This window comes from Limanda limanda, chromosome 14 (assembly GCF_963576545.1).
Source record: "Limanda limanda chromosome 14, fLimLim1.1, whole genome shotgun sequence".
NCBI lineage: Eukaryota > Metazoa > Chordata > Actinopteri > Pleuronectiformes > Pleuronectidae > Limanda > Limanda limanda.
Genome location: NC_083649.1, coordinates 20965587 through 20990773, shown reverse-complemented (window position 1 = coordinate 20990773; position 25187 = coordinate 20965587). Strand labels below are relative to the sequence as shown.

Genomic DNA, 25187 nt, shown 5'->3' with positions numbered 1-25187 from the left:
GACTGAATGTTCCTATGTGGAAACTGACCAGTGCCATCACAGATGTATCAACCTGTCTTCATTCCAAGTATATGCAAATAAATTATTTTGAAATAAGACCTGGTGCACTGACACATCTGTTCAGATGACACACAGTCATCATGTAACTCAACTGAGACACAGTGTTCACCTGTTATAAGACTCTGCCTGTATTTGTAGATGGAAAAGTTGTATCTCTACCTGGACCACAAATAGAAACTACGGAATTGCTAAATTTGGTATGAAGAATTTTATTTTATTTTGTTCATCCATTCAGGTATTGTCACTATTCACCAGGTTAATATTGTTGTATAAGTTTTCATATCGAACAATCAAACACTAATATATTTGTGATGCCCAATGCCAACCAGTTAAATAGTAAAATGCCTAATTTACAGAGCATTTCACTTGTAAGTTGACTGACACGAAGCAGAGTAGATGATGAGTGAATTTACATTTTGAGAGAAAATATTACTTAAAGTCGTTTGTTTCAGTGATAGAGATGCAACAGCGATCCCTGCATTCAAAACATTATCATGTTTTAAGGTTCAGTGTGTAATATTTAGTTGAAAGAATCTATTGGCAGAAAGAGAGTATTTATATTTAGTTATGTTAGTAATAGTTATGTTTTAACTAGTGTATAAAAATCTAAATTGTACCAATTGTTTTCTTGACCCTCGAATGGGCCCTTTATATTTAAATAGTTTATATTTACATCAAGAGCGGGTCCTCGCTACGACGGCGGCCATGTTTTTAACAGTAGCCCAAACTGGACAAACTAAACACCTTTTGAGTTTTTATGACAACTGAATGCAACCACATGTTTTCATTCATATTTGGAAGAAGAGGGGGAGGTGAGTGGTATTCAGATGCAACATGAAACTTCACCACTAGTTATCACTAAATTCTACACACTGAACCTTAAGCTAACATTAAGAGAAATATGTTGATTCGCTAGCTTTGAGTGTTAAATGGGAAGACTGATATCACTCTCATGTCTCTATGCTAAAGATGAAGCTACTGCTAGCAGGAAAAACAGAGGGCCTGGTTCTATCCGAATGTGATAAAGCCCCAGCAGCTTCTCTAAAACAGCAAGTTTTAAAAGGGAAGTTGTATAAAATGATGATATATCATATTCACAATACAGACATGACAGTGGGGTCAATTGTCTCAATAACTCTCTTCGTATATCATAATAAGCGTATTTCCTTTAACATACGGAGCCTTTTTTTTCCAAACAGACAACAAGCCACAGGCATGAGTTTCTTTATTTAGCAATACAGCATGAAATCTTCAGACAGCTTTAAGCCTATCTGATGGTGCTTGTCACATGAAGACTGTGTTTGATATACTGCTGGCGTTGTTGAAAGGTACATCCATATCTGATGCTCTCAGTGCGGTCTGGCGGCGGCAGCAGGATGAGCATCAGTACAAGGCCTCGGCCTGGCCCTGGGGTGTCAGCACAGTGAGGTTGCCCCGGGCATCCTGGTCCTTCTCAATGGCCTCAAAGAGAGACTTGAAGTTCCCTGCCCCAAAGCCCTGGAGAGAGAACAGACACACACAGATGGCTAATTACCCAGAGATCTGCCGTCTTCTGTGTCATTCCTTATGGCTCTGGGGAATCTTCTCCCAGACGCAGTTCACCACTTTGATGTTGGATCACGAACAGCGGATAAATATTCTCACAGGGTTCAAACGTCCACATGGGCCCCTCCGACGGGGAGCTGCGCTCGCCGGCAGCTCGCAAAATTAATCATGTAAATATTTTCATAGGAAATCAAAAAGATCAAGTGCTGGTGGTTGCTCTGAGAGATTCTTTGCGGTGGTTCGGATTCGGTTTCTTACTTTCATGCATTGTCTCCACATCTGGAGGCTGGCTGAAACGCTGGAGAGTGACAAGACCTGCCTGTTCTGACAAGCAAGAATGGGCGCCGGGTGTTATAAATTGAGTGCCACAGGGTGCAACACAATCCAAAGATCCCCCTCGCTGAGAAGCATGTGAGCCTTTTAATCTGTGCCTGTGATAGATTTACTGAGCTTTTACAAGTGGGCTGCTGTTACTCTGTTCACACTGGGTGGGAGCTTGAAACAGGTGTTCAGACCCCTCTGGCTTCTTTAACAAGACCACAGGCCTGTGAGTCCCATCAGTGAGGCGATGAAATGCTAAAAAGGCTTTCCCCCCAGATTCTCTGGTTTACCTGTGGATTTCATAACTGGTCACTTACAAAGTGGTTGTTCCTCTGAATGACCTCCAGGAAAAGGGTCGGTCTGTCCTGCACAGGCTTGGTGAAGATTTGGAGGAGATAGCCCTTGTCGTCAAAGTCAACTAAGATTTTCAATTCCTTTAAAAAGAAACAGATTTTTTATATTTACAACATGAGCGGGAAAAAAAAGGCCTGTGAATCATTTGCAACTTGACACTTACTCACCTGTAAACGGTCTAAGTCCTCCTTCACCTTGATCTTGGCGTTTCTGAGATTCACCCGCAGGTTGTCGTAGTACTTGTCAGGCGCAGCGAGGAACTCCATCCCTCGGGCTCGCAGGTTCACGATCTGTTTTGAGAAATATAAAAGTTAAACTTGCCTCTGCTTGTAGATGTAAAGGAGGATGTGCGAAGATGAAGTCTGTGGATCAACTTTTGATGATGATTAAACGTTGGGGGGACTCACAGCTAGGATGATGTTTGACGTGTTGAGGGCGATGTGCTGAACACCTGCTCCACCATTATAGTCCACATATTCCTGTGCAGAGGGACAAGAGGGACATGGCTGACAATGCCACTGCGGCAGAGCTGTAAACCAGGATGTGTCACAATTTCTAATGTCACAAAACACAATTACCTGGACCCATGGATCCAGATATGAGAACTTATGTGGACCCCGAGGACCAGTTAACTGAAGTAACTGCTGCGATATAAGTGTTTAATGAGCTGTATTGATGAAACGAGCTGACGTCAAACCTGAATCTGTGACTTCTTCTTCCCCATGGCCGGCTCATTGATGGGCATCTTGATGGTTTCCTCATAGTTGGACACCACGATGGACCTCAGTGAACTGTAGTGTGTGTGTATCTGCTTGTCATCTATTGACCAGAACCGGTGGAACATCAGACATTTCTGATACCTGGAGTTTGGAGAACAGCAGAGGATTTGATGATAAGCTAACTGGGACTTATTTGGAAATGAATGTGTCCTCTACTGTCGCTGACCAGTGATGTCGGGTTTGACCCTGAGACAGAGGCGGAGTGTTTGCTTTTCCTCTTGACCCCACGTGTCCCCCACTGGCTGTCGAGTGTGTACGTGCGCTCAAACAGGATTCTTACCAGTCCGAAATTGGCACCATCTGGTCGTCTGGCTGGTTTCCCACAATGTGATCAATGAAGTTCAAACCTCCTGGTGGACTGCAGAGATAGAAAAACACTGAACAGTTGAGTTTTTTATATGACCAGTTTTTGTGTAAAATCGAAAAAAGAAACAAAATAAAAGTCACTATTCATTCATTATTGAGTCACTATTCAATTATTAACAACCGAGCATTGTACACTTTCCAGCAGGTCAGGCCAAATTAGACCAGTACACTTGTGGTGATAAGTAACTAAGTACATTCACTCTACTACTTGAAAAATAACAACATTGAAAGAAAAAATAACTCATACACATATTATTAGTAAACAAAATAGCACAAACATGGAAACATACATTCTTGCCTTGGGTTTGATTGATTGATTGATTGATTGATTGATTGATTGATTGATTTTCCAGCCATGGATGCTGGGTAAAGTTAGCCTAATATTAATATTAAAAATATAATAATAGTAAAAATATATTAATATTATTAATATTAACCTAAATATTAATATTAACCTTATATAATATTTTAATATATTAAGTAGTAATTTGAGTATTTGACATTGTAGTATTGCTACGTATACTCTGAGTAGAGTTTTACAATGATTTCAGTATGACTGAAGAGGAGGTATTAAGGCAAGGTATGTTAACGTATTTAATTGTTTGCTACAAATTTATACTGAAAAGTCCCTAAAATAAATTTTATTTACGTTTTATGTGATAGTAAAATGTTATTGACTCACAGTGTGGCTAACAGAGGATCCCTGAACAGAGGCTCTCTGTAGCCGGGCAAGAAAAGGCCTTTGTAGGGTCCGAGGTATTCAATGAGTGTGTGTGTTGTGTCTCCATACTGAGGACCAAACATTGACACAATAATTAATCATTTCCAGTTTCATGTGTGTATTTACATGAGACTCTCTCATGTGCGTCAGTCTTTACGTACCGTCTGAACCACAGCGTACTTGACCCTCCCATTGCTGTCCTGCTCCACCCAGGGCTCCCTGACGACCACAGCTCCTCGCTCTTTAGCTGTCTGTAAGCACAGGGGTGTTGGGATCAGATCAGATAAGCAGAAGAATACTGGCACTCTGTGTTTCTGTGTGTACGCAGCTCCGGGAAGCCCTCCTGTGGCCGGGGACAGAATATCTCCCTGCTCAGTGCAGGTTGTGATCTGCTGCTGCTGTAGATCCTTGCATGAAATCAGTAGTAATTGTGTTTCTTTGTGAAACCGAGGGTCAATACAGAGAGTTTATCCAAACGTGCAATCTGACCTCGACTGAACTGATGACATCACATCAACCAGTAGACATCAAGGCTGCGCTTTAGTGGAGCATGTTACCACATCAACATGTTTACCTCTGTTTCAAGGATTTAGATGTTAAAAAAATAGAAGTAAGTGCGTTTATATGTAGTGAGACTCGAGTCCAGTACCTACACCAATTACTTTATTATTACTTATTACTTAAAACTCAAAAGAAGTTTCATTGAGTGGTATACATTTTTGTACTTTTACTTAAGTAAAACTTCCACTTCCAGGGAGTACTTCTACCTTGTGGTATTGCTACTCTAATTAAATTAAAATACTTAAGTGCTTCTTTGACAAACTGTGTAAAATAGCTAGAACTATGTAGTATATAATGTTCCAGAAAACACACTGGCCAGAACTGTGAAACAAAATGAAACTATGAAAATCATAACTGCTTCTTGCAATGAGATACCTTTCTCTAATTCTACTTCCTCCTGTACAACATCCACCAGCACATCACCGTCCAACACGGGCCCTCTGAATCAGTGTACCTTGATTAAGAAGTCACAGTCCTCGACTTGGAAAGCGATGTCTTTGACTGCGTCTCCGTGTTTAATGAAGTATTCTCCCATCTCTGAGAAAAGATGAAAGATATTCAGAAACTCAGACATGTATATGCTTCATATATTATTATGTTATGTTCATATAGTCTCATGTGTTCTTATATGAAAACTCGCCTTCATTTCCAGGATTCAATGCAGATTCAAACACAAATATTATCTGTGAGGAGAGAGAGAAGATGGAAGAGAAGATTTAGATAAAACTGTAAAATCACTTGTGAGTGTGTAGTATTCTATTAGCATGTTATACTGCATATACCTCATCCTGTCTGATAGCATGAGACACCTCCTTTCTGCTGCCTGTCTCCAGACCCTTGTAGGCGAAAGGCTCGAAGCCCATTTTATCACAGTAGAACGACGCCGCCTGCAAAGTGATCAGAATGTCTTTAATGTGAAGAGCATTTCTCATGGAATTTTACAAAGTGAGACACACTGTCACATGTATCTATCAATGTGTCAATCAACCAGCCCTGGATGTGTGATTTTCTTGAGCTGTAAAATGCAGACTGTGACTTAATGAAAAACAAGAGCAGAAACAGAGCAAGGGAAAAAAAGTTTCACATGCTAAAGATACAAAACCTTCATATGGGAAATACATTAAGAATTATTATATAATTAACAAACCAAAACCTGTAGATGTTCTGTAAATATACAAATTCCTACAACTATTTAAATTAATTTTTGGACTTAATTTTGATTCTAAAAAGTGTGTCCAAATCCAAAAATGAATAAATTGCCTAATAGATTTAGCTTTGATTGCACTGAGATCATGACAATGTCACAGCTGACAAACAAAGTGAACGCTCAGCTGTTTAGCTGATGTCAGTGTTTGCATACTGACCTGTTTAGCATTGCCGACCCAGAAGGTGAGGTGATGAAACTTGACAAACTTTCCCCTTTCATGCTGAAAGACAAAAGCACAACAGAAGAAATCAGTAGTTATGTGTTTTAGAGGATTTTTTAAAATGACTTATTTATTCTTTGTTAATGTTTCAGGCGTTTCTTCTGCAAAACAATATGATTTATACAATGCGTTTAACAAGTAACTTGACAGAACGGTCAAGTTTGCACATTAAACTATTACCACACACCAGACTCCTTCAGAAGCAGTTTTAATTTTACCTTCTCCCCTTTATCTGTGTAGCTGGTCTGAAAAGAAAGAAAAGAATGTTATTCATCATGATTTCATCAGCAGTTGCTCAGACTAACCTGCAGCAGACAGATCTAATACTTTAATGTGAGTTCTTTGATTATTATCCAGTGAAAATCAAATTATGTCCTAAATTACTTGGCTGAGAAACAATCCTACGTCTTACATCAGAAGGCACCTGCTCATCATAACTCTAAGACTTCTATGCATTTCAATTTGATTTCTTTTTGTTCTTATATTACCTTAATCTGTTCTCTGAATTACATTTAAACATGTTTTTATTTGTATCTATGTTGTATGGTAAGCACTTTGAGCTGCAGATATTCTATAAAAGGTACTATACAATATAATTTAAAAAATATTTAGCATTATTATTACACCTGCATGTGATAATGCCAAAGTCACTTACCATGTTGTGATAACAGATGGGCCACAGTCAAGAGAAAGAAAAAGAGATATCAAAATCAGAGTCCTGCCTGAGGCTGTGCAGATAAATACTGACCTGACGTCCAGCTGTGATTGGTCCTTCGGGATCTACACCCACCTGTCCACCTCCTCACTCCTCGCTGCACTCGAGCTACAAATATCCACAGCAGTGGCCCCTGTTTGGGGTTCTCTCTCTAGTGTCTGAAGTGTCCTCAGAGCCTCCATTCTCATATCGAGGGAGACTCTACAGCTTAGGGAAAACATTGAAATACAGACACTACAATCACAATAGTTTGGGAAGTCTTGTCTGAGATACTTCATATACCTCTTGTTCATAAGTGAACATGCAATACAGATCAGGTGAAGCATTTTTAATGTTAGGTAAAAAAAGCTTATTGAAGTATGGAGAAAAAAATGCACGTACTCTGACCTGAGAGTTCTACACTGAGCTAAAAGTTCAGAAGTAAAAGTGTTGAGGATACAAAATGACAAATACTCATGTTGTTCATCAGGGCAAACCCTCTACTTCTCTGGTGTCTGACTTCCACCACCAGAGGGAGCAACCCTGTCTAATATAACCACCATAAATAGAAGTAGATCAGCAGCCATGCACTGTGAGGTCACTGTGTACAAGAGGCACAACTTTTCTAGCTGGATATGAACAGTTTGTACTACTCCTGTGAATTGCATGTTTTTATTATTAATCATGAATAAATGTAATAAAGATGCTTTAATCACGAATCATTTACACACTGAGGGCTGTGATCACAAGTGAATCACGATCTATCACTCAGATTAACTGCAGCATAATTCTGAACATTGCTGAATCTGTATGTGATTTCAGGTAATAATAACATTTACATTAGGAGAGTCAAATATTTTCCTTGCTGTGCAAACATAGGGAACAAGGAGGGGAGCCGCTGTGTGGCTGTTGACTGGTGCAGGGGAGCATGTGAGGTCAGGCCCAGGCTGTGATAGACAAGGCTGCTGAACAGAAATAGTGTCTTGCCCCAGTGACAGTATACTGTAAACTGCATGGGCATGTCAGCTGCACAACGTACACATTCAGTCCTCTGTCTGTGTGAGGGAGCTTAAACAGAATCCTACAGACGGGTGTTGTTGACGTTCACATGAATACTGTTTAGTCATGGAAATTCAAACCATGAAGTGATCAGATCATTGATCGATCTAAACACTGACTTTTTGGTTCACAATGTCAGAAATCCAACCAAAATCCCCCCAAAACTCAGTGTAAGTTCTTTAGATATCTAAATAGATCTATCTAACAGATTTTTTTATTTACCGTGATCCAAAACAGCAATTAAACACAGATGATCATCAGGTTAGATCAAACAATGTGAACTGGAATGTTTATTTATTTGCTTGTTCGACAGCTAATCAATTATATAAAAAAAGATGTTGTGATATCATTTTCTCACGTTGGATTGATCGGTTATTAATGGCTTCAGATTCAGATCAGTGCTCTTAGCAGGTTAAGCTGATTTGATCCGCCATTCAAATGTATTGTCCTTCTGTCAGGACCTTTAAATGTCATTTTCACTTCTCTTTTCACGCTTCTCCATTTGGTCTTGTGTGAAAACTGAAACTAACTTTTGAATTGTTCACAGGATTCGAGCTCCCTGCTGACCTGAAACAACTCTTCGTGCGCACTCTCCGCTCAATGTACGTGTGTGCGCCCGGTTTGTGCCGCGCTGTGATTTTCCATTGGTGCGCGTCAGGAGCTTTCTGGCACCTGATTGGCTGTGCTGTAGGTGTGTGCAAGCCGCTCTCTCGACTGTTGGTGACGCTCATTGGCCGGTGCGCCTTCTCTAACGCCATTGGACCAGACGGTTGAGTCTCCTTCCCGACAATTGGTTGCCGCTATAGTCATCACGCAAGAATGCGGAAGTGTCGTAGTCTACTGAGTCACCGTTGTGTCAGCTGATTCTTTCTGAGTGAGTAACTCGGTTTAATTTTTAAAATAAGCGAACTTGTGTGTAATATATCGCGGTTGACATGTTCTCGGGTTGTCAGACATGTGTTGGACATCTGAACATTAAGTCGTTTTGCCGTTTCCTGTTGGAAAAAGGGCGGAATTTACACCCTAGCTTCTAATAGTGGTGCTAACCGGTAGCTAGCAGGATGCTAACGTTTGCAAACAGTGCCCTCTCTCCCACACACACACACACACACACTCCCACACACACACACACACACTCCAACACACACTTTCGGTTTGTCAGCGAGCCGCCACTCTACGTGGGACATGTGTGTGCTGAGGCTGTCGTCCACTTTCACTTTCCCCATTTCAGCACGACTTTAAACTTTGAGTGTGTTAGGTCGTTAACACCTGTTGTGTTGTCACCTGTTATTCTCTGCCCGGAGGAGCGAGCAGTGCAGTGGGAGGATGGAACATTTCAAATTGTTTGTTTTTAGATCAGTGGAAATCACCGTGGAGTGAGAAAAGGGAACTGGTATTGCAAAAGTCCTCTCATCACAGCTACTGTCGATGCTTCATTTACTATTTACTATAGTATTTCTGATTATTATCTAACAACTCTGTTGATCCACATAATGTAGCTTTAGTCATGGTTTATCAACACGAATGGCCACAAAGTTATGGAATCAGACATTTATTTTTTCACTTTAGATGTAAATGGCCTTTTTCTTGTTTAATCATTTGCACTGATATTGTGAAAATAGTGAAGCCCATCATATATTTTTGATGCTACCAGGTTTTTTTTCCCTTTGTTCTATTTTGGTTATTTAACAAAGATAAACTTGCTGTCACGATAGCAAAAGTTATTGATTTATTTATTGTATTTTAAATCAACGCAAGTAACTAAAGTACAACTTCAGTTCAAAGTTGACATTATCAGTAATTCAGCTGCTGAACACGTGACTGAAGTAAAACTAAATGAAGAGAGATAAGGATTATGAAACATTTCAAACTAATGCGGTTTAATATTACAGTACCTCTCTTGAATAATTACAAGCATACACTGTAGCTGTGTTTCATGGAGGCATATGACTGGTATTGAGTGAAATCTTCATTAAGCAGAAAACTCTGGGAGTTATCACACTAGTTTTTAATAATCTAAGAAGGTCATACAATTTAGACTAATTTACCATTTAATGAACCAGTATCATGTACAGAGCACAGCAGTCCCTATGTACACACAGGATTTGACATGCATAAGCATGCGTATTGCATAATACAGAGGTGGGTGTGGTAGATACCTTTTTATTAATACGCCAAGTCTTGCCAAGACATTTAATTACAAAAATCACATGGTAAATTTGACCTCACACGAGCTGCAGTCTCTGGTGTGTCATTCATTTTCTCAAGAATTTCCTATTAGCTCCATCTGTATTATTTCTTCAGAATCGTTTTAAAGCAGAATGATTGCAAATTGTAATTTGAGTCAGTGTATGTTTGTGTTTTCATATGAAGACTGAGTAAATGAAGGGGACAAAATCTTGGATTATTCTTTTAGACAAAGTGATTTTTTTACGGAAAGAGCTATTTCTGAATCTTTTGAAAAATGTATGGTTTCTAATAATGTGCACCAATTGGATAGATCAAGAACTAAATTAAGAGTTTGCAGGGATTTTGACCTGTTTTGGTTTGTTGCTTTGTCAGAGCACAAATGTACTGTATGGTACACAGTGCATGGTACAGCGTCACGTTTCTCTTTACCCCAGTCTCCAGCAACAGCAAGCAGCTATTCTCAGCCAGCAACCTCTGATAAACCCCCTGCACATTACCTCCCCAGCATCACACAGCAAACAAAGCATGTGAACATCCGACTCCTTGGAAGAGGTCGTGCTACCATGTACATTTCGAAGGTTAATTTTAAGGCAGTGAAAACAACGTGATGTTTATACACAAAAGAAAACATGATAAACTAGATTGGCACCTACTGCCAAGGCTAAACAGTCCTCCCTTGAAACCACATTTAAATTCACCAGATCCAGATTTTCATTTGGACTTGGACTAAATTGCAAACAGTCAAATGAGTCCTCTAAACTTTACAGATTTTTTTCTTATGATTCATGAATTATTCTTTGAGAAGTCAATGAAAATTAAAAAAATGTCCTATCTCTCAATGTTAAGGAAAGAAAGTTAATGGATCCGCCTCCTCATTTCTCTGGCCATCAAAATGTAATGGGTTCTTCCTTGGGTCATGTCCCAGCCCTCCACAAAATGTCATGAATATTGGTTCTGTTGATTTTGTGTAATCCTGCAAACCAACCTACAAACACACGGACAGGGGTGAAAACATTTTGTCCAGTAGATCCCCCTAAAATCCTACACACACACACACACACACACACACTGTTCTTTTCAAGGTTTGGTCTCCTTACTGTAAACTAGATTGTTTCTCCGCTAAATGTGTAACTTGGTAATTAAAGGTTATTCAAATCCAATTATTATCTTTTCACTACACTTTGTCTCCTTGCTTTGAGTGTAACCTTTAACCTTTTTTGTAAACAATCATTGCTGGTTTCTTTCTGGACGGGGAGATTTATTTATTTATGACTGGTAAGAAATCGAACCATCCCCTTTTGATAAAATGAGTCATTAGTTTATTGTAGGTGGGTGAAATGTCCGTGCCCTGTAGTATGGCCCCTTTCACTTTGAGAAGCCTGGCACTTACAGAGTGGGAGGGAAACAGAGTAAGCAATAGAGACGGAGCCAGGGAGGGAGAGAGGGAGGGAGGGAGGTATGTCATGCAGTGGATTACAACCAGTATGTGTTCGGTAGAGGAGACTAGCACTACCGCAAGGCATTGAGCTTTTGTTCAAGCTTAAACTGAGAGAGAAGTTTCAACACAAAGTTTGATTCACCACTTTGCACAGGTAAGAGAAGGTTACGTGGAAAATATTATTTTCAGAGTAATAGTTTTCCTTTTCTTTTTGTGAGACTGTGTGCAAAAGGGGGTGTGTCTGAAATAAACAGTGGGGGAAGTGAGATGACAGCACTGCACATTGAGATTTTCAATCCATTTCCTTGGAAGCGATGTTTTGCAGTATACTCAGTATAAACACAAGGGAGTGAACATTATATCTCTGTTTAGTCTAGCTGCCTGTGTGTATTTGTCACAGTCTTTGTAGTAAACGCCACTCCCTCCTGACAGAGCTTGCGTGCACACAGGAAGAGAAGGCAGTGCATGTTTTGTGTTGCTTTTTCATACCGTAGTTAGTTATTTCATTAGGTGTTTGGTTTCAGGCTGCTCCGTGTTTCACCATCTTTTATTGAGTATTTAGACTTGTTGCTTTATAATGTGAGCAGCCATTGTGATAAAGCTTCTATTCAGTGTTGGAATGAATTTCAGAAACACTTGGTCCTGTCTGAAGCGGATCAGGACGTGGTGTGCTGAGTGTGTAAAAAGAGTTGCGGAGTTTGCATCTATTATACATGCGTCTCCTGCTGGTATCTTATTGGCTGCCGATAAGCTGATCGGGAATGTAGAGTTTGTGTTTCCCCTAAATCGGAGTTTCTCCCATCGGGTCATGTCAGGTGATCCACTCCAAGGTTTGCTATGTGGCAACAGACTTCCTGCTTGTGCATGCATGTCTGTCTGCAGCGCTGCATGTGTGGAGTGTTTACATTGACTTGACCTGATTTGTCGAGAGTACTTCTTGTCCCAGCCAGTCTAACCATCACTATGTATACCCCAACATTCCTCCGAGAGCTGCTGGGAATGTGGTCAGTTCTATTAAAGGGGAAAGTACATTACACATTATTTTAGTGCCAGCATTCACTGTGCATGCTGTACTTAACAACAAGCAGATTTGAAATCCTGCCATTTTTCACAATCACGCACACTCCCTCAAACACCCCCGCACTATACACACCCAATGTCTAAAGGTAGTGTGTCTTTATCTTGGCAGGAGCCATCGCTGGCACAGCAGAGCCCAGTAGACGGGAGGAGAGGGCGGGATCTGAAGAGGAGCACCCAGACCAACTGTCTACAGCACGGGCTGGCAGCATGGTGAGCCAATCACACTACTTGGGTGGGGATTGTAGTTTGCAGATTTGTGGTTGATATTAAACTAGTTGCTTTATGAAGGTGAAATGGCGATTTGGGATTTCTTAACTCTCACACAGGGAAATGGCACAATACTGTTACCAGCCTTAACCAAGTGCCTAGTGTTGCTATATGCTTAACAATAGGATACAGTTAGTAATCTTTTGGCACTGTTTCAACTCCCCACAGTGCAGTTTAGGATTCCATATTATTTTAAACAATATTCTCATTTACCACAGCAGATGTTCCTCTACATACAGTAGTATATATATATGTATCTATCACATATCAAATAAAAAAAAAAAACACTGCAGGACTCACATTTTCAGTCATTGTGAAAATGTGTGCAGTTGCTCTTAAACAGATAAGCTCAACACCTGCCCTCTTTTGGGCATGGAAGTGTACATGTCTCATTATTTTGTCAGAAATAACAAAAAACAAACCTTCAATCACAGCTTCCCCTTCAGTCTGTGCTCTTAGTTCATAAACAGCAACAGTTCATCAATTCGCCGTTAAACACGAAATTGCTGTAACTTCAGTGTGCATGCTTCAGTCTCCCTCAAAATACATTTGTGTTACAATAGCACCCCCCTGAAGATATTTATATGGTTTTAAGGAATGGGTGTGACAAAATAACTGACTAGCGCCCCCTACAGGGAAGCCCCGGCACTAAGATTGGCCGACATGTACAAAAATCGATGGGGACATTTGTCTTTTCATGGCAAACAAATAAGTCTGATGAACTTGTCCTTGAGCTTTAATTAGATCAACTTCAACTTCTGTGAATGTCATCTCAACAAGATCGAGATATAAACTACCTGGGTATATATGATTTCATATGGTGTGACAGTTTAATGTTTTGCCAAAAAAGGGATTTATTATAACTCCTCTGTGCATTGTTCTTTCAGCCTCAAACCTCATTCACACATTCACAGTCCCGCCCTGATCAGATCCATATCAATATTGACTCATCATTACAGCGCCACCTGCTGGCTACAGGAAGTGACATGTTTTAAAGTTTGATGAACTACTCTTGGCTGCTTTACAATATAGAGCTCAAATAATTATTTGTTGTCAGTTTGCTTTAATGTCACAGTGTCAGTGATGTTAGAATCCTTTGATGTCTTAGATGACAAGATGTAAGATTTATACTATCTGAAGAGAGAAAAGAGCGTTTTTGACCTGAACAGATCTATTAGTAATGTATAGTGATAGCGATAGCACCACCTACTGCCAAAAGGAGGTAAGCCTCGTTTTAAAACTAAATTCGATTTAGATAAAGTTTTCACTATGGGGTCTAACTTGATGGGGTGGACGGTAATGCGTGATTAGTGAGCGTGGTGCAGCGGTGCCTGACAGATGCAGGAAGTGAAGCGTTTATCCTTGCCGCAGTGCGCAAAACGCATGCAATGCGGAGACGTTCGCTTGGTCATTGATCGCTCTCTCCACTAACCGCAACAGGCTTCGAAATGCCCGGGCCCGTCACTGCTACAATGTAGCCCTAGTTATTATAATAATTAAGGAGAAAATTCAGAAATACTCTTCCCTATATTCTTAAATATTAGAAAATAATAACCCATCACATAAATAGGATTTCACTAGTATTATTAAATGGAGAGTTGCATGAAGCGACAACATCCTCTAATGTAAAAGCAGAATGCTAAAAGAGTCTGGATGAGAAAGTGGTCAGAGAGATGTGCTCAATGCAGGTTACCTATTCTTCAGGTGAGATTTTAACTGCCACTTATTAATATCTGTCAACATTAACATGCTAGCTGACGTTAGCCTTGGTAGCCTTGGCAGAACCTTGAATCCGACTTAAATTGGCCAAAATTCCTGTAGTTGAGCCCAGTTTTGGTGAAAATGGGCTTTCCCCAGTCAGAATCTCTCTACATTTCATAAGTAGTTTACGCAGCAGGGTAAAAGATTGTTTTATTCAGGACGGTGCTCTGTAGAGGGAACAGATGTTACATGTGTGATGCAGCTTCTTGCCACACGTCTCTGAAACAGCTCTCTTTTTTGCTGATGGTTTTTAAGTACAAGTTTAAGTACAACTCGCGAGACTACCTTGACTTGAGTGTCCGACAGGAGTTAATGGATAGATATCTGCCCTCTAGTGGAAGTCGAAGACTGTTCACTTCTGAGGCTAAACAATGATGACATATATTTGTTGTGTGGTGTAACTTGTCCATTAATTAAATCTGTGCACCTTCCAGTTGCCAGTTGCATTTTGTTTAATTTATTTGTGAGACAAGTGTATAGTTTTTCTAATCATTACCGCTGTTGAAGGCCAGAAGGTTCTACTGGAATTATACTGTAACATAGAAAATATAATTTGAGAGATGTGGTATTTTCAGTTCACAACTCTCCTAGCAATTGTCGTCAGCCATTACAGTGACTTGATCAGTGTCTCACAAATATTTGACCAAAGTGCTCCATTTGCCAAAGATTATGATCTGTGTAGCCATGTGAAGCTTCTCAAATTAGGTTTTAAATGCATATTATTCTGTAATTCTAGCATAGAATATCCAAGATATGTTCTGTCTGTTTGCTCTTTCTTTCTGAACCCAGAGCAAATGTACTCAAGCTCTAATAGACGGGAAGCAGCGACAAATTCCTCTTGAAACTAATGAGCTTTTATGGGACAGAAATAGGAAGTGTAACTAGAGGACGTGTGTTCCGAGGTTCTTGTGAGCTGGGTCCACAGAATGCCACCATGGCCGCATGCCCAGCTCTGACTTTTTTTGAGACACATGGTCAAGCTATGGGCCTGATTAATGGCGGAACTAAAGAACAAATGATGTGCCCACTGATGCACATGGAGTGAGGACGTGGACCTTGGCTAGTCCTGTGTTGAAGTTTTGTTTGAGTTGACAGTAAAATGCATCTTTTGACTGACCCATCCTTATGTTTAGCATATTGCATTTTGGGTGTGGTAAGGAACTTATAGAGCATGGCCACACTCAGGACACACTGTAGACTACTTCAATCACCACGGATCAGAAAAACCCCATATTTGAAGTTAGTCTATGATTGATCGATTTTCAGTACTGCTATATTGCTGTCCATTTAACATGTCTATTGTTTTGTAAGATGTGCAGCTCCATTAGCTGGTCCTTTTTAAAGTCGCCCTGTGGCCACTGGCCACAGGTAATTATACGTCTACCTGTCCTTAGCTGCTGTTGATCTAAGGGTCATTTTCTCAGTTTGGCTTGTCAGACATTTGCTCCTGCAGTTTGTTCCACGGGTAATATGATCCTTTTAATCCTATCTTGTGTGAAGCAGTGTTCAATTGCTTCTCAGCCTTCAGCTTCTTCGCTGAAACAAACTGGGAAGTATTGAGTTCATTCTGTTGTCCACTCATGCTGCGATCTTGTTAGCAGGATAATGCGAGCATAGAAATGAGGACAATGGGATTGGTTTACACTACTCTCGGTACCCACAATACACTGTAATACTACCTTGTAGGTGCTGTGCAGCACTAGCAAGAGAATTTCGTAGTGCCACCAACAACATGCAAAAATTGTTTTTTGTGTCACTGCCCAATATGATGTCACCTTCTTACATAACGATTAAGTCACCTGTGTTTCGTTCCAGGTTGTCTTTAATGATTTGACTGTATCTCTGGCTTCTAGTACTGTTTGACCTTACTCTGGTTCCTGAGGTCAGGCTGTCTTTGTCTGGTTCCCTTTTCCTGGTAATGTGTTTTTTTCAGGGTACTTTGTGTGTCTTTTAATCAGAGCATACCATATGTTGGAGATGTTCTGATGTACAACTTTTTAATGGTCACCTTGCAGCTAATCAATTGTGAGTTAAGAAATATTGGACAGCCCGCGTTTTAATGCTCTTAATGCATCATTCAGCACTCAGCTTCTTCAAGCTAATGGCTCAGTTCGCCCCAGATAACTGTTATAAAATGACTAAACATATGTGGCCTCTGTGCTGCAATCATTGCAGCATTTTCAGAAACATTAAAGATGAGGATAAATACGAGTAGAATTATAGACCATTCCTATTTCTTATTCATATCCTACTTCTAAAGCTGTGTGTTAACATGTAGGCTGACACTGTGTTGGTGAAACGCTGCCCTCCTTTCCTAAAATAAAATGTAAGACACAGGAGGCCAAATCTGGTGCTCACTTTTGCAGCTGGTTTGGGTGGGGCTCTGCTGGGTAGGCAGGAAGGAGGAATTGAAAGCCCAGTGTTTGGACTGTGGACCCACGCACCATACATACAGATACTGTATATATGATGTATACTTTTTTATGGACGACTACTGAAAAATGGTAAAAAGACATGAAAGCTGTGCTTAAATCAAAGATTATTTTTGAATACAGGAAAAAAACCTGAAAGAATATCAAACTGCATATACAGGTTTACACTGAGATCAAGTGTAAAAACAGGTATATTTGGCAAGACTGTTCATGCATATAATGTTCCATTTAAAAACAAGTTTGAGTAATGTGATTATAAAAACAACAAATAAAGCTGATGAAACACAATCTCAATACAATGTTTCAATAATGACAAACAGAAACATATTTGTAAGGCTCATTGTTGCTAAGCTAATGTGTTTGGGCTTCGCTGTAATACTTAATGCTCCATTTCACTTAATTTCACCATGTGCCTTATGTGTCAACCTGTCACCACCAGAAGAATATCAATTTAACAACTCTGAGGTTTTTTATGTGACATTAAAATGATTCTCACTCAACTTCTGCTTGATTAATGGAAGTGCTTTTTATAGCAGCAGATGCACGAGCTTGTTTATTATTAAGTTAAAGTCATCATGCATTTGAGTGTAATTTATCATTAATCCTGCAACATAAGGATCTCTTTTATGAAATATAGACATCGTCGTAATATGTAAGAGTTCAGTCTGCATAAAATAATCATAGTTTTTGTAAAGTGTGATGTTTACAATAAAGTAACAATGAAATGATTAGTAATCATGTATTGATGGAGGCTATAAAAGTTGCACATTTGAACACTGGAAAGTTGTATGACTGCAGCTGAGCAAATTCATTCTGAAACTGAAACAAGATAAATAGCAATATGTTGAAGCGGTGAGGTCGAATGAAAAGAAAACTGTGATTTATCCGAATACGTGATGTGCAAAATTCATCCATTCTGAAGTTTCCATGATCTCTGCGTTTTTTTAATCCAGCATAAAAGTGAATTGTCATTTGATGGCTTGCACATACAGGTTTTACAGGGTATCATATTTTCAGTAATAAAGGCAAAACGGATATAAAGAAGATGCTACATTTGGGATAATTTTGTTCCTTTGTGATTTTACACATTTCTCTGGACATTTTCCAATGAAACGTTATAGGGGAAGGTGCAGTATAGGTATAGTATCTCATTATCAAATTCTTTATCAGTCCGACCCTTTTTATAGACAGAGATGAAATTGCAAGCACAGGCAGACATTAAAAAGTATGTCTATAATTAAAATTAAATCCCCTCACCCCCCACCCAACAATGGTAATGGGACCTTAGTACAATTAATCCCATTCTAAAATTGCTGTATTCTGTACCCAGTCCGTGCTGTCTCTACTACGTTAAACGTGTTACATAATATGGGGTCATACCCACGAGTGGCTGTCACGACTCCATCAGCTAAGAGATAGGGGCAAGAGGGGGAGGGGCTGCATGTCACACCATCGTATACAGGACGATGTACACACTGTGTACATGCAGTGACCATCTCAGATTTCAAGCATAGGACTTAGCATTTCAAATATGTACTGCATTTATGCCGGACGGTGCCAAGAAGACACTGAAGATGAGTTTGTCTGTATTTGCTGTGTCATCAGAGATTTCCGCATAGAGTCATTCTCCTCAGCACCCTCCCTCATCTGTCCTCTGCAACGTAATATCCTCCTGCACTAGATCAGCTGCATCCAGTGCAACGGTTTGTGATGGGTTACCGTCCAACCTCTGGATGGAGTATTCCTCTGCTCTCTGTCTGTAGGGCTGAATTTGCTCCAGGCTGTGTTTTTGTGCTCAGCATACCTTGTACACACAGCTATAAGCACACAGTGTGTACTTGGGCAATTGCTTCAGTGGGCTGCGTTTGATGTCAGATGGACCGTGCATGGCAGTCAGAGCATCCTCTGGTTGCTAACGGTACGCTCTAAGCTTTACTACCTCATTGCTGAGGGAGAGGCATATTCATGAGGAGATGTCGGTGAAGGGTGAACAAGGAGGGAGTGGGGGAGGAGTAAGGGATGAGAGGGAGACGGTAAGAAATGTGTGCGAGCATGTGAATGTGAGAGAGGGAAGTAGATGCGCATGCAGGGGGTGGAGCTTATCATCAGGCAGTCCCCTCTCTCTTCCTTTTTCTCCTGCTTTCCCTTCTCGCAGTTTCCCCTCATCCACTCCCTACAGTTAAGAAGGAGCATCTGCGCCATTTCATCACTTTTGCTTTCCCCTTTAGTCCTAGATCGGCTGATCAGGTGGACTGCGGCTCGCGTTTGCACCTTGGATTATCCTTCTCTCAGCAGTGCAACAGGGGCTGTCTTCAGACACCAGTGTGCTCTCTCTCTCTCCTCTCGCTGGGAGTGGTAGGGGGGTGGGGGGTGGGGAGAGTTCCTGAATGAGAGCTGGGACCAGCGTGTTGTCCCATAGCACCTCTTGAGAAGGGGAAACGTGCAAAAGGTGGTCAGGAGGAGGAGAGGGGTGGCAGCTAGAGGGTTCGGAGTGGACGAGGGGTGGAGAGGCTCCGGCGAGGAGAAGAATGGTTATGCCGGCTCCTCGTGCTCTGGTCGTGCTGCTGCTCCATAGGCTGCGTGTCATTCTGGCACAGCCCTGCCTCTCCTCGACATGAGAGTCGTAGGAAGGGTGTCCTGCTCCATGCTCAACTGCTTTGTAAGTCAAGCTTTTTTTGTGATTATTTTCTTTTTTTTTGTGTTACCCTGGTTTCTGATTGGTGTGTATTAAATTGCTCCCCTCTCTACCTTGGCTAGAGTGTGTTTGCCTGCCAATCAGTGGGTGATGGGGGGGCGTAGGGGTATGGTCGACACACGTGATCGCTGCGGTTATTAAATAACCAGCACAGACTCCACATACAGAACATTTAATTTCCTCAGAGTCCTCTCATACATGTGATGATGAAAAGCTACATTATTGCCGTCATTACTTTACTGTGTTGTATGAAGTGCTGTGACGCGTCAGTACATTGATTGGCAGGTGGAGAGAAGGGCCTATCAGGAGTAGGACATGTACAGCGTCTGCTGCTGAGTGAGAACACTGTGCACTCACTGTTGTAGTGAAGTGTGTTCACTGCAGTGATCTACCTGCATTGAGTAGTAGCTATGGTACTGGGCTGTACATGGTAGGGCAGGGATAAGGACCATCTGTCTTCGGAGCCATATAATGCCTGCAAGGCAATTCATAAATGCATAACAGCAATCCAGAAATACAAAAAAGCTGGTTGACAGACGTGTCCTTAAGGGTGGTCCCTCCTGGCTGTATGCCTGTCAGCTCACTGTCAGGGTGAAGCATCATGGTTACTGTCAATAAAAGTAGCCGTGAAATGTCATGTATTCCGAGAGAAATGGAAGAATGATGAGGACAAGCAAGTGTCTGTTTTGTTTGGATTGCTCACAGTGATAACAAATGTCAATCTGGAACATCATTACAACTGGAAACCTTCAGCTTAACTGGATGAGTTGAAAAAACAAATGCTCTTGGATGAAGTTAACTCTGTTTGGCAGAGTTTGTGCACCAAACATGCAGCATTCACCAGACCACATTCTGACAGAGACAATGCTACAAAGGCTATGAGCTATAAGCTAAGGAGCTTAAACTTATTTCAGAAGGAGACTTTGTAAGGAACCTTGTTGTCACTGATGAACCAGACGAGTGACTAGTTTGTCTGATAAAACTGAGATATAATTTTATACTGATATGGCACAAGATACTGAAAGACTACACAAAATGTCCTGCTTCTCTTTGTGGCCTGCAATGAAACAACTAGCCATTCTTTTTTTATGAGGATACTGCTGAGTTTGATATGAACATCTTTAATATGACTATCTTTCAAGCGTGGTATTATCATCATAACCCTCACTACCATTTTACATCAGACACCTCACCAAAAAGAAACCAAAGAATAGATGCTTGCTATCTGTGAAATATGTTAAGGAGCATGTGTGCTAATAACATTTAGCCTATGACAAAATTCACCCCTAAGCATCAGTTTCTTTCTAAACCAAAATGTTAATGACACATTAATGAAGAAATCAATGTAACGTACCAATTAAAAAACATAAAAATATCACTTGTGTGTCTTAACAAACTGAGTATTCTCTTTTGGCACCCAGAACTACTTTATCATAGAGAGTTCATAGTTCATATCATTCATACTCTACAATGGAAATAGACCAGGGCCAAAAACTAAACTTAAACTGAGATACTATATCATTGTCTTGTTTTAAGCCTGTTATCATCTTGACTTATCCCCAGATCGATTTATGGTGGCACGAGTTTCATTTCAAGCATGTGCATATGGACACATGTCCACGTGCAACATGGTTATCTTTAACGAGCTGCTGCTCATAAAGAAAAATGGCTGTTGGCGTTAAGCAAACCTTATCACTTGTTTTATTTCATTTTCGTCGGGCATAAAGTCACAGGATAATACAGGATGTGACTTGCAGGCAAAACACAGTCGGACCATGAGGAGACACATTATCCAGTGAAGTTAGCGAGACATCAACTTAACAAAACCTTTTGTGACCAGACAGATTCATCCAATCATCAAAGTTGTAAACATTGACAGCCACTGTGACAGGGTGAGGATTACCAAACTTGCATAGTGAACATTTGGAGCCATCCAGCTCTGAAAAACAAGCCTTCATCGATGGGATTAGAGATTATTTAATGCAATTGTACCCATGGGAAAAAACTATTGAAAAGTAGTAAGCATATAGGGGCGTGTGATAATTGATGCTTCAGACAATTTGGATTGTGGTCCTCAACTGGAACGGGTTGTTTATTCCCATCTTTGACCACTAAGCCTTGCAACAGACATTATACATATTCAGGTCACAGAATAGAACCCACTATGTTGACTGAGAGATTTGTTTTGAATGTTATGTTGCTATCTTTAAAAACAATAGATGTTAGTAATATAAGGAAACCTTGACATGCGTTTCCATCACAGTTCTTCCAGAGAGCCATGTTGGTTCAGTCGGTTCCTCTTCTTCTTTATCTGTGACCAGACTTGGTCAGTCGCTACACAATTTATGATCTCCGTTTTATTATGTCTGTAGTGCAGCTGAGTTGGCAGTTCCTCTTCTGCATCAGAGTCTGTATAATTTAGTATCCAGGCCCTCTGTTAACTTAAGTGGACCACAGCTCTGTCAGTCTTCTCATGTGGAAGAGGGCTGCAGCATTCTGCCAAGTTTTCATCACCGTCACTATTGTTGTGATCCAGCTGCAGCAAAAAAGATCTTCAGATAGTGTTCTAATATATCATATTTATCTCCCTCTGTGATATGTTGTCTGAACTAAATGGAACTATAAAAAGCTTAATTGAATTGGGTAAGATTTTTCCATGACTCCGATTCTATTGTACCCACCAGCTAAATGAATCAAGAGTGCAAGTACAGCCAAAAGCTTTTTTTTCGGGGGGGATGTGCTTCAGCCACACATGTGAAGCTGAGTGGGCTTCACCACTCTGCATGACATCAAGGCAGTAACACCCTTTAGAAGTACTTAGTAGGTGACACATTCAGTGTGTTACGACATAAAGGGAGTTATCGTGACGGAGGAATAAAGGCAGCAAAATGACAGCAGTTTGGATTTTAATACTGAGAAGAGTTTTAAAGGGAAAAGTGGTGATGAGGTGGCACTTTTCATCCAAAAATGATAATTCACTCGTTACTCACCCCTAAGCCAATGGAAGGGTGGGTGAAGTGTTTGAGTCCACAAAACACTTCTGGAGCTTCAGGGGCAATCAGTGTAGCAGCCGAATCCCCTACAACTTGACGATATTAGTGAACTATCTTCAGACGTAAAAAAAACACAACATGCCTCCATACTGCTCGTGTGGTGTCATCCAAGTGTCCGCAAGCCCTGACATTCATATTCGACTCAAAACTGCCCCATTTGCATCATTAAATCTCTGCTGATATCTTCCGAAGAGGCGCATTCAGGGACCATTGGAAATGCTATCGTCCGCTAGCTTAGCCACTTCTGGTGGACTTTTAGTGTTTCAAGTTAAATATTGCCCCTGAAAACTTCAGAAGGGTTTTGTGGACTCAAACACTTCACCTACCCCTCCATTGGCATAGGGGTGAGTAAATAATGAGTGAATTACCATTTGTGGGTGAACTATCCCTTGAATACTGTTTTCTCATACCTCAGCATATGAATGTTTTGTCTGAATTCTGCTTACTTGTAGAAAACCTCGACCCTGTCCTCAACTCTCGAAGTTCAGCCTAAAATGGAACTGATCATTTACCACGCGGTGGTCTATGAAATATTAAGTTGGAAAGAGAGCAGGCAGAAATAAATGCATTCAAAGAGTTCCGTCATACTCGGCCAGCTTTGATCTTGACTGATTACCTAAACTGCCCTGCCTAACTTGACTCTGAGAAGAGTTGTTTTTCATCTTTCATTCTGCCCTGTCCTTGCCTCCTCTGTTTCCTTGTCCTTATTTTTACTCTGCACCACCCAGTAAATAACTGGACACATAAAAGCAGACGTATAAGCTGGCAAATTTAGGAGGTCACCTCTGCATCATCTAGTGATTCTCTAATCTGCACAACTCTAGGACAAAGCTGCAGTGAGATTAAATAATCTGGTGAGTAAGGACAGTAAATTATTTCCTGAAGCTTTGGAGAGAAAGGGACTCTGGCTGCAAAAAGAGGTTGTTGTATCCATGGCAACCAGACACTTATCCATGAAGACTGTGCCAGTGTCTTTTTTCAATCTCTCCACCTTTTCTACCTTTGTGTTGTCCTGCCATCTACTTTATTCGCTTCTCCATTCACACACGTTTTCACCAGAATGTTGAAAACTTTATTTTAGTGCATGAAAAACTGAGGCCTGGATGTTTTTACATCCACATGCACACTGTTTATCAGCTATGTGAGAGCTGTCTACTCAGCTGCTGTCCAATACTGTCACTGATATGGCGATACACGTTATCAAAACACTATGTGCCATCAACTGTGACATTTATGCTGTATTTGATATATGCATAGAGATGTATGCATGTGTGTGCGCATGCCTGTCAGCTCCGGCTTTTTGATTGCTGGTTGGACAGAGGTGGGGGAGGGTGCGCGGGCTCACAGCAGTGACAAAGCAAAAAACGTGTCGCGCAGGACAAGCTGTGCTCCATCTTTACGGGTCGGTTGGAAGTGAGAGCATTTCTCTCTTCTTTATAATCTCCTGTAAGCTGATTGTGGACACCGTGAAATGAACCAAAAATCTGAAAACAGACGTGCTTCACCACTTGTGTATGTTTGCAAATGTAATGACAGACTTTTTAAGCCCCGACTTGTTTCTGTGTTATCTGCCATGCGAGGCTCAAATATCAAGGTTACCAGCTTTCGATGCTACAAGGCTTCCTCAGAACACTGCCACACTGACGTCTGTACTTGTTATACTCTACCTGACATCCTCTGTCATATAAACTTGTCTGGTAAACAATTGGGAATATCTTCTTCCTGATGTTTAACACTAAAACATCTATATACGTTAGTCTGTTTGTAGACTGTCTTACTGGATTTATGGAGCAGTACAATATACACTCATCTTTTAGTCAGCTGAGTTTTGCCTTTTAAAGTACACTATGTTCTAGCAGACCTCTGAGGAGTGCAACGTCAGGAGTGCTTTATAAGAGAAGTGTGTAAAAGATGCCAAGTATCTACCAGGTAGTAGAGAACAAGATGTAATGGATCTAAGATGTGTGTGTGTGTGTGTGTGTGTGTGTGTGTGTGTGTGTGTGTGTGTGTGTGTGTGTGTGTGTGTGTGTGTGTGTGTGTGTGTGTGTGTGTGTGTGTGTGTGTGTGTGTGTGTGTGTGTGTGTGTGTGTGTGTGTGTGTGTGTGTGTGTGTGTGTGTGTGTGTGTGTGTGTGTTATACTATAACACTATATTGATAGCTTCTTGAGTAAATTATGGCAGTGTTTTGGCGTGCTATGGTAAACTTTATTGCCTTAAAGAAAGTAAAATGGTTCAGACTGCCTGGCAACAGCATGGGAGTTCAAACTGTAATGACCCAACCTTCTCGCAGGATGGCTTTGACAGATGGCCGCTGTCATAGCCCGCCCATTCTCAGGTAAAAATAAGTCAAATTGATGATACACAGCTGCCTCGCCAGTGTGATGC

General features: G+C 40.8%; 2 protein-coding genes across 3 annotated transcripts in view; one reads left to right on the top strand and one right to left on the bottom strand.

Annotated features, from left to right (window-relative positions):
• Positions 1-1268: 1268 nt before the first annotated feature.
• On the bottom strand, positions 1269-6852 carry hpda (4-hydroxyphenylpyruvate dioxygenase a). Its single transcript, XM_061085741.1, has 14 exons — positions 6790-6852; positions 6353-6379; positions 6072-6134; positions 5490-5594; positions 5348-5390; positions 5162-5244; positions 4308-4397; positions 4108-4214; positions 3340-3417; positions 2978-3140; positions 2688-2759; positions 2448-2570; positions 2244-2360; positions 1269-1557 (listed from the first exon to the last, which is right to left on the bottom strand). Exons 1-14 carry the CDS (start codon positions 6790-6792, stop codon positions 1444-1446), a joined length of 1188 nt encoding a protein of 395 aa, XP_060941724.1. The 5' UTR covers positions 6793-6852; the 3' UTR covers positions 1269-1443.
• Positions 6853-8709: 1857 nt separating this feature from the next.
• mtmr4 (myotubularin related protein 4) overlaps positions 8710-25187 on the top strand; it is a 38485-nt gene continuing 22007 nt past the window's right edge. Inside the window, exons 1-2 of one of the 2 annotated variants that reach the window (XM_061085461.1) lie at positions 8710-8761; positions 12705-12805. In XM_061085461.1, coding sequence (XP_060941444.1) covers positions 12803-12805 — 3 coding nt within the window. In that variant the 5' untranslated portion in view covers positions 8710-8761; positions 12705-12802. Of the gene's footprint in view, positions 8762-11560; positions 11670-12704; positions 12806-25187 lie in introns of those variants that run through there. The other variant, XM_061085460.1, reaches the window with a different exon arrangement.